This window comes from Poecilia mexicana, unplaced genomic scaffold (assembly GCF_051168715.1).
Source record: "Poecilia mexicana isolate PSO_F unplaced genomic scaffold, ASM5116871v1 scaffold_11, whole genome shotgun sequence".
Taxonomy (NCBI): Eukaryota; Metazoa; Chordata; class Actinopteri; order Cyprinodontiformes; family Poeciliidae; genus Poecilia; species Poecilia mexicana.
Genome location: NW_028263380.1, coordinates 19,230,869 through 19,246,266, shown reverse-complemented (window position 1 = coordinate 19,246,266; position 15,398 = coordinate 19,230,869). Strand labels below are relative to the sequence as shown.

General features: G+C 38.4%; 2 protein-coding genes and 1 long non-coding RNA gene across 3 annotated transcripts in view; 1 reads left to right on the top strand and 2 right to left on the bottom strand.

Moving 5' to 3' along the window:
• The window catches only part of LOC148156467 (uncharacterized), a 261,721-nt gene that overhangs the window by 43,191 nt on the left and 203,132 nt on the right, over nt 1-15,398 (top strand). The window lies entirely within an intron of this gene.
• Nucleotides 1-15,398, bottom strand: part of LOC148156474 (uncharacterized) — a 69,700-nt gene that overhangs the window by 26,307 nt on the left and 27,995 nt on the right. The gene's annotated exons all lie outside the window — the stretch shown is intronic.
• The window catches only part of LOC148156473 (uncharacterized), a 41,245-nt gene continuing 36,777 nt past the window's right edge, over nt 10,931-15,398 (bottom strand). The window contains exon 2 of the mRNA XM_088010368.1: nt 10,931-15,374. Coding sequence (XP_087866494.1) covers nt 14,068-15,374 — 1,307 coding nt within the window. The 3' untranslated portion in view covers nt 10,931-14,067. The remainder of the gene's footprint in view (nt 15,375-15,398) is intronic.

Here is a 15,398-nt window from a genome sequence, read left to right as displayed (position 1 = left end):
GATCCTCGTTCTCTCTTGGCCGGGTGGAGTAAAAATCAGCAAGTGGTACGGGAGAGCACTGATCAGACCCAAAATGTTTGCGCAGAAGCGAATAGATGGCTTGTGGATTACGCTGAACATCAATTCCACAGTTGCGTATTCCACACCTCACAACATCCCTCGCTCTGCCTCTAAGATGGATAAGGATCTCCTCAGCCTGGTGTTCTTGCTGCACACCACTCTTTTTTATGTAATTTTTCATCGAGTCCTCCCATTCATCAACTGTAACTGTATCAGAACTCTCCCCCTTAAAAATAGGTGGTTCCTTCACCTGGCTTCTGGAGACGAGTTGGACCTGAGAAAGATCCAGTGAGCCGCATGGGACTTGATGGTTCTCATTTCGAGTTGTTTCAATTACAGTTCCACTTGGGCTGCTTGAGTTCAGGTGTGCCATAACACTATCAGCCAGCTGTTGCCCTATTTGTTGGACAATAGTGCTCATCTGATCCACTAGCCCAGCATTATCAACATGAGAATCTTGGATAGATGTGCTAGAACACTGAGGAGGTTGAATATTAGGACAGGTCTGACCACTGGGTGTAACAGTTTCCCCAGTCACCAATGAGTCATTTACAGTATGTACATCAAGTGATGGACTACCCAATGAAAATGGAACAGGGGTGTTAGAGAACCCTCTACCTCTGCCAATACAGAGTGGAGTCACATTTGATTGTCCAAAATTACTGAAACTCATTTTGACAAAAGTCCAAGAGCATTCAAAAGAAATGTCCTTTCACAAAGATGTACAAACACACTCAGATGCGCTACTTAGACTTCCGTTGCAAATTCAGATGACACAGTGGAGCACCAGCGACGTGAGGATCAGAAGTCACCAGCCCGGTCCGATGTAGTTCTCGACGAGTCACGGCACCATTGTGGCCTATGTGGTTTTGGTGGCTTCTACCGGTGTGGTAATGAACGACAAGGAGCTGCTCAAGTTGGCATCAGCTGTTTCTTTAATTCTCCATCTGCATTTCACAGAACGGGCATGGAGGTAAGGTCAGTCTCTGGCATAAAACAAGCTCCTCGTCAGTGATCCTCATGGCTCTGAGGATTACCCATAATACCATAACCACAATAAAATAATTTAAAATTACAGTGATCGTATAGTGGATTTTGTTTTACAATAAAAGGACAACCAGTGAGTCTCCTTTTTAGAGAAAATAAAGTAACTAATTAAAATGTTCTGAAAAATAAAATAAAATGCTGACATTTTATTTACTGGATGCCATTTTTATGTTTTAGTTTATATAACCTTGCATTTTAGAACAATGCAGAAACATAAATTAACCACATCATTGTATAAAACTGTTAATATAAAACTCAGTGTCATGCTAACCATCTGCTACAGGAGGTTTGGTAAAACATACCTGCATTTCACAGAACGGGCATGGAGGTAAGGTCAGTCTCTGGCATAAAACAAGCTCCTGCAAGGAGGAGCCATAATGTTACCACGTGGGAAATTCCCACTGCACTTTCCCACGAACTAAACATTCTCAAACACGACAAAAACGACATAATAACAGAACTAGCGTGACCCAGACCGAACATATTTCAACAATATGCAAAAACGACAACCACAAACGCACTTCACAAAATGCATTAATAATATTTCTTTAACACATGACAGAGACACGTTACCTCGTCAGTGATCCTCATGGCTCTGAGGATTACCCATAATACCTCGCTCTTTCTAGGGTGAATGCAATACAACTTTTTACCAGCAGATGGTGCATTTTAGCAGGATTTAACCTCAACCATTTTAACTATGTTACAAAGGCACCTCAGTGGGAAGTCTGTGGGAAGGAAAAAGTATGGCAGAAAACGCTGCACAACAAGAAGAGGTGACCGGACCCTGAGGAAGATTGTGGAGAAGGGCCGATTCCAGACCTTGAGGGAAGCAGTGGACTGAGTCTGGAGTAGACACATCCATAGCCACTGTGCACAGGCGTGTGCAGGAAATGGGCTACAGGTGCCGCATTCCCCAGGTCAAAGGTCAAGCCACTTTTGAACCAGAAACAGCAGCAGAAGCGCCTGACCTGGGCTACCGAGAAGCAGCACTGGACTGTTGCTCAGTGGTCCAAAGTACTTTTTTCGGATGAAAGCAAACTTTGCATGTCATTCGGAAATCAAGGTGCCAGACTCTGGAGGAAGACTGGGGAGAAGGAAATGCCAAAATGCCAGAAGTCCAGTGTCAAGTACCCACAGTCAGTGATGGTCTGGGGTGACATGCCAGCTGCTGGTGTTGGTCCACTGGGTTTTATCAAGGGCAGGATCAATGCAGCAGCTATCAGGAGATTCTGGAGCACTTCATGCTCCATCTGGTGAAAAGCTTTATAGAGATGAAGATTTCATTTTTCAGCACGACCTGGCACCTGCTCATAGTGCCAAAACCACTGGCCAATGGTTTACAGACCACAGTATTACTGTGCTCAGTTGGCCTGCCAACTCTCCTGACCTGAACCCCAGAGAGAATCTGTGGGATATTGTGAAGAGAAAGTTGAGAGACACCAGACCCAAAACTCTGGATGAGCTTAAGGCCGCTATTGGAGCATCCTGGGCCTCATAATACCTCAGCAGTGCCACAGGCTGATTGCCTCCATGCCACGCCGCACTGAAGGCTGCAAAAGGATTCCTGACCAAGTATTGAATGCATAACTAACATAAATATTTGAAGGTTGACTTTTTTGGTATTAAAACACTCTTCTTTTATTAGTCGGATGAAATATGCTAATTTTTTGAGACAGGAATTTTGGGTTTTTATGATCTGTATGCCAAAATCATCCAAATTAAAACAATAAAAGACCTGAAATATTTCAGTTGGTGTGAAATGAATCTAAAATATATGACAATTTAATTTTTATCATTACATGATGGAAAATAATGAACTTTATCACAATATGTTAATTTTTTTGAGAAGGACCTGTATACTATTTGTCCATGATCACAGGTGAGGCTCTGCCTCACCTCCCTCCCCTGACCGCACGTCACTGGATATGCCATCTAACATTAAGACACATATTCAGGCCTGTTTTCTTAAATAAAATGTGATATTAATGCCATGTCATTTTTTAAGCTTGTGTACACACATTATGGAAATGTGGTAATGTAAGACAATTTTAAGCAAAAGAATGCCCATCGTCTCCCAGTATAATTGTGTGTTTAACACCAGTGAAGAAACTTTTATGGTATGTTACAATGTAGACCTAAAAATGTAGATGGATCTGTGACGGGGTTCTCTTATGCTTGGACAAACAAAAAATTGACTGCCTAAGGCCAGAGATCGCTTTAGTGAAATTTATTTAACTTTTCTTCAGGTGAACAAAGATGCCAGGTGCAGAATATTTACAAGGACGTCCAGGCAGGTTAAAAACAGACACACAGCAATACCTTCAATAAAAAAAGTCCATCATCTTCCATGTGACTTCTCAGGAGTCTAGCCACAGACTGCCTCCCTGTTCTTCTTCTTCTTCTTCTTTTGGTTTTTACGGCAGCTTGCATCCGTTTATGTTGCATTACTGCCCTCTATTTACTCCTATCAACTACGCCTCAAATTCTCTCAAATAACCCAGTATTCTTTAAAAAACGAAATACCTTCTTTTTCCCCTCACTATTACTCAGCTGAAAGATCACCTTCTCAAATTCCAATTCCCTATTAACACCTAGTTCCCCTTTTAATAATCTTCTTTGGCTTGCATATTTCCCACATTTAATCAAAACGTGTTCCACTGTCTCTACCTCCTCACACCATCTACATAAACCAGTGAGGTGTTTCCCCATCTTAAAAAGATTCCCATTTAAGAAACTATGCCCGGTTCTTATTCTATTTATGATTATCTCTTCCCTCCTGTTTATTCCTCTACTCCTTTCTACTTTGACTGTATTTTGAATCCTAAATAAGTGTCTTCCCTTTATTTCACTTTTCCACATACCTTCCCATATTTCCTTGCTTTCTTTCCAGATTATACTTTTCCCTTCTGATTTGGATAATTTAACTTTCATATTAATATCATCATTTTTGATCGCCTCCTTAGCCAACCTATCTGCTCTTTCATTCCCTGGAACACCTACATGAGCAGGAGTCCACAATAATATAACATTTTTATTTTGTTCACATAACCTATGATGAACCATCATAATCTCATATAAAATATTTTGATGATTTTTTGTACGTCCCTTTCCGATACTTGTTAATGCAGATAGAGAGTCACTACAAACTATTATTTTATTCCTATTACTTTCTTCCACCCACTCTAAAGCTACTAAAATAGCACAAAGTTCTACTGCAAATACACTCAAATAATCAGATGTTCTTTTTGAAATATAAATTTTTAATTCAGGAATCACTACAGCTATACTGGTTGCTTCACTTTGAGGTTCTTTCGACCCATCAGTATAAATTTGCAAATAGTCATTATATTTATTCTGCATATGATTATAAAATTCTTGGTAAATATCTAGCGTGTTCCTTTTCTTAATATGTGTAAGTGATCTGTCTACATTAATATATTGCCAAGTCCATGTAGGTCTCATAGGCCACAATACAGTTGGACTAAATTCCTTACTATGTACATTAAAAATTTTTGCTTTGTCATCCCCAACCCACCCAAAGCTATCAATTTGTTTCTTTCCTCTTTCCCAACACTTTTCTAATACTTTCTTAACCGGATGATCTGAATCATGTCCTTTTAAACTTATCCAATAATTAACCATTAGCTGCTGTCTTCTAATGCATAATGGCATTTCCCCTGACTCTACTTGTAAAGCACAGATTGGTGTCGATTTAACTGCCCCTAAACAAATTCTCATTGCTCTGGCTTGAATAACATCTAACTTTTCTAACCTGGTTTTGGCTGCTGATCCATACACCACACTCCCGTAATCTATTCTTGACCTAATTAGTGACACATATATATTTTTTAGTGAATCAAAACTTGCACCCCATGTCATTCCTGCTAAACACCTCATAATGTTTAAAACTTTTTTACTTTTCTCTACAATATGTTCAATGTGATTTCCCCAAGTTAGTTTCTTATCAAAAACTACCCCCAAAAACCGAAACCAATCAACCCTTTCTAACTCTTTCCCATATAAATACACCTTTTTATCAACCCCTATTTTTTTATTTGTGAAAAACATTACTTTTGTCTTTCCTATAGAAAATTTAAAACCCCATTCTACCCCCCAATTACTCACTTTATCTATTCCTTCCTGGAGTTTAACAGTAAGATGTTCCACATTTCTTCCCCTTTTCCATAATGCTCCATCATCAGCAAACAGTGACTTACCAAAACTGCTAGATAATTCTTTAAAAATGTCATTAATCATGACTGAAAATAGAGTTGGACTTACCACACTTCCTTGAGGGGTTCCATTTTCTACTTTACATAATTCCGAAACATGATATCCTATTTTAACTTGAATATTTCTATCCTGCAAAAAATCCCATATCCAATTAAACATATTACCTCTTACACCTATCTGGTGTAATTTAATCATTAACCCTTCCCTCCATAACATATCATATGCTTTCTCCACATCAAAAAACACAGCAACAACAGTTTCCTTATTAACCTGAGCTTTCCTAATATCATCCTCTAAACATAACATAGGATCTATCGTTCCTCTCCCTCTACGGAAGCCACTCTGATACGGAGCAATTAAATGTTTTGACTCTAAATATTGTGTCAATCTCTCATTCACCATCCTTTCCATCAGTTTACACAAATTAGATGTTAAAGCTATTGGTCTGTAATTTCCAGGGTTGCTATGGTCTTTCCCAGGTTTCTTCAATGGAATAATAATGGCTTCTTTCCACTTACACGGCAATCTCCCCTCCTTCCAAATCTTATTGTATAAAATTAATAATTTATTTAAAACTTCCTCACTTACATGTCTTAGCATAATATAACACACTTCATCTTTACCTGGTGCACTATTCCTAGTTCTTTCTAATGCTCTTTTCAGCTCCCCAATAGAGAAAGGATAATTTATCAGATCATTATCATTCTCCTTTCTTCTTAAGATTCCATCATTTTCCTTTCTAGTTCTCTCCCTTCCCTTTATTTCATTAACTGATAAGTTTTCCCCACTATGTATCTCCACAAATGTTCTCACTAGCATATCAGCCTTTTCCTTGTCAGTTACAGCTACTATATCATTTTTATTTAATATAGGATAACTCCATTCCCTTCTATCTCCTCCCATTTTTTTGATCATCCCCCAAACATCCCCTAACTTTGTACTATTGCCAATTGTGTCACAGAAACCTCTCCAAAATTCTCTTTTTGTGCTTCTTATTGTTCTCCTTACTTTTGCTTGAGACTTTTTATATTCAATTAAATGTTGAAAATTATGAGACCTCTTAACCAATTTAAATGCTTTATTTCTTTCTCTAACTGCTTTCCTACACTCTTCATTCCACCATGGAACGACCTTTCTCCTACTTTTCCCCGATGTTTTTGGAATAGTCGCCTCACCAGCCGCTAAAATACCCTGACTAATCTCTCGGTTCATACTTTCAATACTCTGATTATTTTGAACATTTGAAATTTTCCTATCACATAATTTATAAAATTCCTCCCAATTTGCTTTCTCAAATATCCACTTTCCTCCCATCATTTCAGTATTATGCACCTGGCCCACCCTTATTTTACTAATTATAATGTAGTGATCACTACCAAATGACTTATTTTTAACTTGCCAATCACATAATGGAGCTAAACAGCTAGAAACAAATGTCAAATCTAATACAGATTCCTTACCTGAATTTATATCAATTCTTGTTTTCTTACCATTATTCAAGCAAACCAGATTATTCCTATCTAGAAATTCTTCTAAAATGTCCCCATTACAATCTACTTTTCCACTACCCCATAATGAATGATGTGCATTAAAATCTCCACACCAAATAACATTTCCTTTCATTTCTATCTCGTCAAGTTTACTTAACTCGAGCTTTTTACAAGGATTGTAAAAATTAAGAATCAACATTACCTTCTCTTCCACCCATATTTCAGTTGCAAGATATTCTAAATCTCCTTTTCTACCAATAATTTTATACGGAATACCTTCCTTAATCAGAGTAAGACACCCTCCCCCATTACCTTCCTCTCTATCATATCTAACTGCAATATACCCATTTACTTTGAAATCCAACCAAGGCCTCAGCCATGTTTCCTGTATACAAATTATGTCAGGTTTCCCTTTTAATTCATAAATATACTGTTTAAAATCTTGCCCATTTGACAAAAGACTCCTCGCATTCCATTGTAAGATTGAGACTATCCTTCTTGACTTGCTTGGCTACACAGCTCTCCCCTTATGTCTTCCCACCTAATATTCTTTAAGTCTAAGCTATGGCATGCTGCCTTCACAATAATCTGAATCCTTTCCGTTTTTGATTTAACGTCCGATGTTGCATTTATAACTCCTGCGATAAAAGTCACCATTTTCTTTTTTTCCTGTTCTATTTTCATTTCAACCATTTCCATAACTTTTGAGATTATTTGCTTTTCTCCTGTTAGAGATTTCCCATTTTGTTTCTCTTTCTCAACTACTTTACACGCTTCTGCATATGTTACTTTCTGTGCTACTTTTGTTTTCTGTACAATTGTTTGTTGTTTCATTACTTCGCATCCCCAAAAGGCTACACTGTGCTCCCCTCCACAACTACAGCACTTTGGTTTGACTCCAACTCCACATTTACCATATTCATGATCTCCAGAACATCGGGCACATCTCCTTTTTCCTTTACACATTTTTGCAATATGTCCAAATTCTTGACAGTTGAAGCACCTCACTGGTTTTGGCATGTATTCCCTGACACTAAATCTTATCAAGCCAAAGAAAACCTCCCTTGGCATTTCTTTTGTTTCAAATTCCAACAACACCGTTTCTGTTTCAATCTTCTCTGCACCCCTTGTCATTCTCCGTGCTCCTTTTATTTCCTTATTTCTTTCTTTTAAATTCTCAACTAAGTCCTTCATGTTAACACTCAACGGTACTCCTGTGATAATTCCTTTGCTTTCATTATTTCTTTTTTCACCCACTTTCACAACTGCTCTAATTTTGACTTTACACAACCCTCCAAGCTTTTTTGCCTTTTCAACTTGCCCTTCTGAATTACATCCAATCAAAAGATTTCCATCTCTCAGTATCTTAGCGTGTTTAATTTCCCCAATATGTGCTTTAAGTGCTTTCGTTAGTTTAAGTGGATCAATCTTCTTGACTCCTTCTCCTTCATCAAATCTTATTATAATGTTCAGGTTTAGTCTTTTTGGCGCTTCTTTTCCTTCCTCAGTTCCTTCATTATCGGTGTCTTCAGTGCTTTCCTCATTTCCTTTTTTCCTCGTTCTTTCAGCAGGACGCTGCTTCTTTCCATCCTTTCCCACCATTTCCCACTCTTTATCTTCATTCTGTCCACTCCTGACTTTCTCATCACTACAATCCATACTATAACAGTCACTTCTTTCTAAAGCCATCGTTGTCATGTTCCGACTTAAGTCGCATTTACCACCACGAGCTGCCCCTCTAGCCAGGCAGCTAGAAGTTGTCAAGTTTGTTCAACGTCCTCTCTCTTCCGCCTCCGTTCGGCCCTCGACCCTCCAGCACCCCGGTCAGTCTACGAACCAAATCCCGCTCTCCGTGCACTGCCTCCCTGTGGCGCAGAGCCCTGCTTTTAAAGCCACAGGCTCCGCCCACAGAAAGACCAATCAAGCAAACAAAAACAATTAAACAATTACTTCTAACTCAAATTAACTCTTAAAGGATACAAAACAATAATAATGATAATAATAATAAGAAAAATAAATAAATAAACTTGTAATAAAAAAATACAATAATCAATTTAATAGAGAACACTCAGTATGCTCCGATGACGTCATCACATGACTCCCCTTGCGCGCCACAACCGGAAATAACCCTGCTTGAAAACAAAACCGGGACAATGTTTGGAAGTGAAAACAGGTCAGGATGGATGCTAACTGAAGCAGGAACACCGCGTGTGCACCCACGATGAACCGCGTCAGTTTAAGCTGCAACAGAAGTTAGCGATCGTGTACGTTTGTGTGTATGCGTGTGGGCATGTTGACACGGACTCATAATGAAGTCCCGGCTCGTGACGGCTCCTCCGTCACAGGATCAATATTGATTCCTTAACTTTAATATTAAATCAAAACAAATGTGCATGTAGATCCATTAATGCGGAATGTGGACATTGATTCCTAACTGATTTAATATAAAAACCCAAATGTGCATCTAGATCCACATTCAGATGGTTTAAACATAGTGTCAGTTATGGTGGAAACCCTAATGTTGATTCAACGTGTAAGTGACTGACTACTTTCAATTTCATTTCAATGTTAGGCTTCAACATGGATTCAATGTTTCTGCCTGACATTGATTCAGTGTTTCACTCATATTTTGCTGTCAGTGAAGTTACTCACTGTGGGTAGAAAATCAATTTTACTCAAGAGTAGCAATACCTCATAAAATTACTCAAGTAAAAGTAAAAAGCACAGCGTAGTAAAAATAGCTACTCCAAAGAGTAAATTTTTTCAAAAAAGTTACTCAAGTAACCGTAACTAATTATTTTCCATCTCTGCACATAAATCACCCAGCAGGTTTTATACAGGGGCTCCTTAGATCCAAGCTGTGCTGGTTGTTGAAAACTTTGTAGTTTGTTTCTCAGCTCCGTTCCCTTTATGTCGATATGAAAACCTGCAGTTAAAAATGTAAGGCAGCGCTACACCGCCCTCTAGTGGAAAGTTGGAAAACAATAGCAGAAAAGCTGTGATCCCTGATGAAATACTTCAATACAATAATATTTTTCACATTTCATGAATCAAAAATATTAGGTGATGACATTCAGAGCTACATAAATAACTTGAAGTTATTTATTTGGCAGTTTTAAAACTATAATATTAGACAATTCAAACAGTGATTTTTTATCAATAGAGCAGCAAGAGACACAATCTTCATCCTTATTTTTTCTTCATTATATTATGCAAGTACTACATGTTAACTGAAATTTAACAATTTAGGTATTTTTCTCTTTTCAGTTTAATTTATTTTTCTTTATAATTTCTTTCTATTAATTTAGGCCCTTAATGTTAATACTGAAATACCTATTTATGAACCTTAGTACCAGTTAATTTATTGATAATGTAGAGTTTAGATTTGTGGCCCGAGTCTGACTCAGACCCAACCTAAAATAGCTTCTGAAGCTAGTTTAATAAGCAATAGACAATAAATCATTAGAATGCCAGATATAATGTTGTGTTAATCTACCTACTATAACCTAAATAGAGAAATTGGTATTCATTAGATTGGAACAAGCACAGTGCACTGTACAATAAATGTGCAGGCAGCTTCAACCTGCTCCGCTCCTATCAATAACACTTCAGATGCAAATCCCAGATGATTTAGATCTGACTCGCCCTGCAGTTACAAGTGAGAAAACTGAGCTGGAAGATGCTAGACAAAAGCTGGAAACAGGAGAAATTGTACTGCTTACTGAAATTATGGACTAAAAACAAAAATGTCAGGGACATTTGCCTGAGAAAACTGTTGCATGTTTTCTCAATTTGTGGATAATGACTGTAATTGTTGCTTTCTGGAGTCGCAAAAACTGAGATATAACTTTTTGTAACCATTTATAATGACAGAAGTCAATGACTTTTTTCCACATCCATTCATAAATCAGGTCTTGTTTTTGCTTTTTGAGTTCTTTAACCTATTTTATGTTAGTAGGATTTATTCAGGCTGCCTTTGCCTGATATTAAAACTTGTTTGTAAGTGTAACAGTAAAGCTAAAACAATACTTTTGTGAAATAAAGGCAACTAGAGAAAAAGAATCCTTCAAACAACAAAGAAAGAGAACAAAACAATAAATTTATAGATTATTCATTCTTTTGATTAAGCTTTATTTGTAATTTTATATTCAGAACAGGGTGACACAAAAGATATCAACAGAACATAAAACAATATAAAACAATCATCACAAACCAAGAATTATTGCAAAAATATTGCAAGTGTATGAAGTGAAAATCATCAGCATAAACCGGGCCCTCATGTATAAAGCTTGTGTACACAAAAAAAAGAGCGGCGCCATATTTTACGCACAAGTCGTCATATATAAAAACGTATTACCTGCTGTGAAAATGTGCAAACAGGTCAGGTTTGTTTATTCTTAAGGTGGACGAAGAAGATAATCATGTATATAAATAGCTGTGCAAAGCTGTGCTGCATAATTGTGGAATGCTTTGGCTCTGATGGAGAACATCGACAATGGAAGGATTCAGCGTTTATTCAGAGACCGTACTCATCTGCTGGGACAGTGGCGCAACTACACATTATTCAGGTGGATGCGAAAACAGAAATCGTCCCCCCACCCCGGAAGGAAGTTTAAAGGAGCGTGGAAAAGATACCACTCTCTGGCACAGTGAATTTTCTGCTATTCAAATTAGCATTACCATTTGAATTAATCAACATTCTCTTTCTTATTTAGCTTTTTCTCTATTTGGAATTTTTTTCTGTAAAATGAGGTGACCTTTTCTTGGCACCTTTTAAATAAATCATATTATTATGAGAACTACTTTTACTTCTAAAGTCAGGGTTATTGGGACATGTGGTGCCACTCTTTCATGTATTTAAACTAATTTACATTTGTATTTATGCTTGGCAGTAGTGTGGGCCAGCAGCTGCGCTCTTTTTCACAAAGTTGGATTTATAAAGAAAAGGTGTGCAGCCAGCCATGCATTCCTGGTTTTATACAGCTGAATTTTCTTTTGAGTGAAAGCTACATACTGTTATACATGAGACCCCATGGTGATTCTAGTATTTACTGTCAATATTTTGCTAAAACAATAATAGAAATGTCCCAGAGATGGTAGCTGAAAGCTTTAAAAGTGATGCAATATTAACATGCAAACATTTGTAATCTAAATTAACAAGAACTTATGCAACAGTTTTTTAAAAACAGGTAGAATATTATGATATTATCATTGCAGGTGAAATAGTCTTAAATGATCGTTCAGGTCTGGCAGCTACTTATTAAATACAATTAAGGTCTAAATTATTCTTACCAGCAGATTTAGATGTACATATGTATAAGCTAATGGCTGATGCTTCTGTCTGTGTTCCTTCTTATCGTTCATCATGACATGAGGACTTAGGTCAGCATGGCAAACATTTTGTATTTGAAATGCAAAATTCTAAATGTTTGCATTTCAAATACAAACAAATTTGTTGCTATGCAAATTACACACCTAGCAACCAGGCCTAGATGTGCAAATTGGAAGTGTGGGTGCTTCTTTACAGATGGGAAGTCAACTGCAAGGAGTGTAGAGTGCATAATGATTTCTATGCATAAATGGTCTAAGCAAAGTATTCTTAGTAAACCTCAGGAGAACTTTCCAAGACCATAAAGAGAACATAAATGTCTTGGCTGAGTTTTAATGATGTGGTGGTAATTTAGCATGAAGGGTTCTTACTCTGCATGGAGATCTTCTTCATTAAATAATACAACAAGTGTCATGTCCTCTCTCCCTTCCTCTTCACGCTCTATACATCCGACTTCAGCTATTGCACTGATACCTGTCATCTCCAGAAGTTCTCAGTTGTCACAGGTGTGGGCTGAATCACCTGCAGTGCAATGTGACAAAGACCAAGGAACTGGTGGAGGATCTGAGGATCATGACATAAGTGACCCGTTACTATCCAGGGAGTCAGTGTGGACATTGTGGACAACTATAAATATCTGGGTGTCCACATTGATAAAAACTGGACTGGGTCAAGAACACTGATGCTGTGTACAGGAAGGGCCAAAGTCGCCTCTACTTTCTGAGGCAGCTGAGATCATTCAACATCTCCCGCACCTTGCTCAGGATGTTTTATGACTCTGTGGTTGTCAGTCCCATCTTGTATGCTGTGGTGTGCTGGGGAAGCAGGCTGAAGGTGGAGGACACCAACAGACTGAACAAACTGATCCGGAAGGCCAGTAACGTCGTTCGAGTTGGACACTCTGACAGCCGTGTCAGACAGAAGGATCCTGTCCAAGATGCAGGCCATCTTGGACAACCAGTCTCATCCACTCCTTGACATGCTGGCCGGATACAGGATACATGTCCACAGAGCTCCACAGAAAGTCATTTCTGCCTGTTGCCATCAGTCTTTACAATGCCCAAGACTGTGCTAACTGATTCAATTTTTTTCTGCACTCATTTATAGGTTATTTATTGATTAATATATTGCATGTTATTTATTTGTTTGTTTCTATCTAGTCATTTTGAACTTATCACAGATATATATATTTTACAAACTTTGTATTTATTACCTCAGATGGAGTAGCTTTCAACAAATAAGCAATTTTCCCTTGGGGACCAATAAATTCTATTCTATTCTATTTTAAAAGAGACATAATCTAGTTTGTAGTTTTCTGCTCTCCACATTTTATGCTTTAAAGTTTTCTTTGAGAAACCTCAACCTCAAAATTACTCTTTAATTTTTCTGTATATTTCTGATGTATCTAAGAGTTGCAAGTTTACAAGATTTAATATTTAATCATGAAAACCTGGGCCCACATTCACAAAGAATCCTAAGATTAAAACTCAGAAGTGTGGAGGGTTTTTAGGAACCCTAAGAATGCACTGTTACCAAATCCCAGGTAAGCGGAAGAAAATGGATGGTAAAAAACCCCAAACATATTCTGTATAAAAGTTACATGCAGTAGCTTTAAGGAAAACATGCTAATATAACAAAATTGTATATTGGTTACTGAACATTAGAGAATCTCCTGGCTATTATGGACAAAGGACTGTAGGACTCGGGGTTTAATATTCTAAATTAAATTTTGTTGTAAGTGTTTTATGTATAAGACAGGTGCGTGGGAGAGTGAGATGACAATTTTCCTCAGGAAAACTCTCAATTCTGCTCCAAGGGATTTCTAAGTTTTCTGTATGTTTGTCTATCTTAACTTCTGTCTTTCATTCATTCAGATTATTTACCCTTCTCTAGAGTGGCGGTACTTCAGCAATCACTACAATACACAAACTTCTTGAGTAGCATATAAAGATCTGAAGCTTTGCCAATTATCAAAGGCAAAAGACTTTCAGCCTCCTTTCTGGCTTGTGATTCAATCACAGACTGCAGCAGGGACATGGATTTTTGAAATTCTTTTCTCCACATTTCCATAAGGTTTTTCTCAAACTCTCTCTCCTCCTTTCTCTCCTCTTTCTCCCTCTTCCTCTCTTCCTCTCTCTCCTCTTTCTCCCTCTTCCTCTCATCCTCTCTCTCCTCTTTCTCCCTCTTCCTCTCATCCTCTCTCTCCTCTTTCTCCCTCTTCCTCTCATCCTCTCTCTCCTCTTTCTCCCTCTTCCTCTCTTCCTCTCTCTCCTCTTTCTCCCTCTTCCTCTCATCCTCTCTCTCCTCTTTCTCCCTCTTCCTCTCATCCTCTCTCTCCTCTTTATCCCTCTTCCTCTCATCCTCTCTCTCCTCTTTCTCCCTCTTCCTCTCATCCTCTCTCTCCTCTTTCTCCCTCTTCCACTCCTCCTCTCTCTCCTTCTTCTCTCTCTCTCTCTCAACCTGGAATTGCGCCCTCATTTTCTCCATCTCTTTCTCATACTTTTCTTGTATTTTTCTCTCCAATTCTTCTTTCTCTTTGCGTATTTTCTCTTCTTTCTCCTTCAGGATTCGTTGTTTCTCCTCCTCAACTGCCCTCTCAGCCTCTTGGAACATCTCATTGGTGTAGTGACTTCCTCCATTCCTGTCAACAATGGTTCTGATCTTCTCCAGCAGCTCAGTGACCTGAGGTTTCTTATCTTTCAGCTTGTTGTCGAAGACATGATACTGGTTGTTACATCTGGACACCAGATCCTGCAGCTCTGGGCTTTCAGACAAATAATCTTCAATGGTGGTGCCTTCAAGGTCGTCTCCACGGGTAAACAGAACCATGCTGTATCTGTCTGCTGCCTCTCCAAAGACTTTTTGAATCTTTTGCACTGATTGTTTTTCTTCTTCTGTGAATCTGCCGATTGCAACGACCACCAGGAAGATGTGGGGTCCAGGAGCGGCGTAACAGACGCACTGACTCAGATCTTTGGTTGTTTTATCTCCCTCAAATCTGGTGTCAAACATACCTGGAGTATCAATGACAGCAACCTGCTGTCCATCCACATTACTGGAGCCTTTGGAGCAGTCAATGGTCAGGGATTTGGCTCTGCATTTGGACTCAAAGCACTGTCGACCCAGAATGGTGTTTCCAGAAGCGCTCTTCCCAATCCCAGTCTTCCCCACCATCACGATCCTCAGCTCATTGTTGTTTGTAATGTTTGTTTCTGTAAAGAAGAAAGTTTGAATCT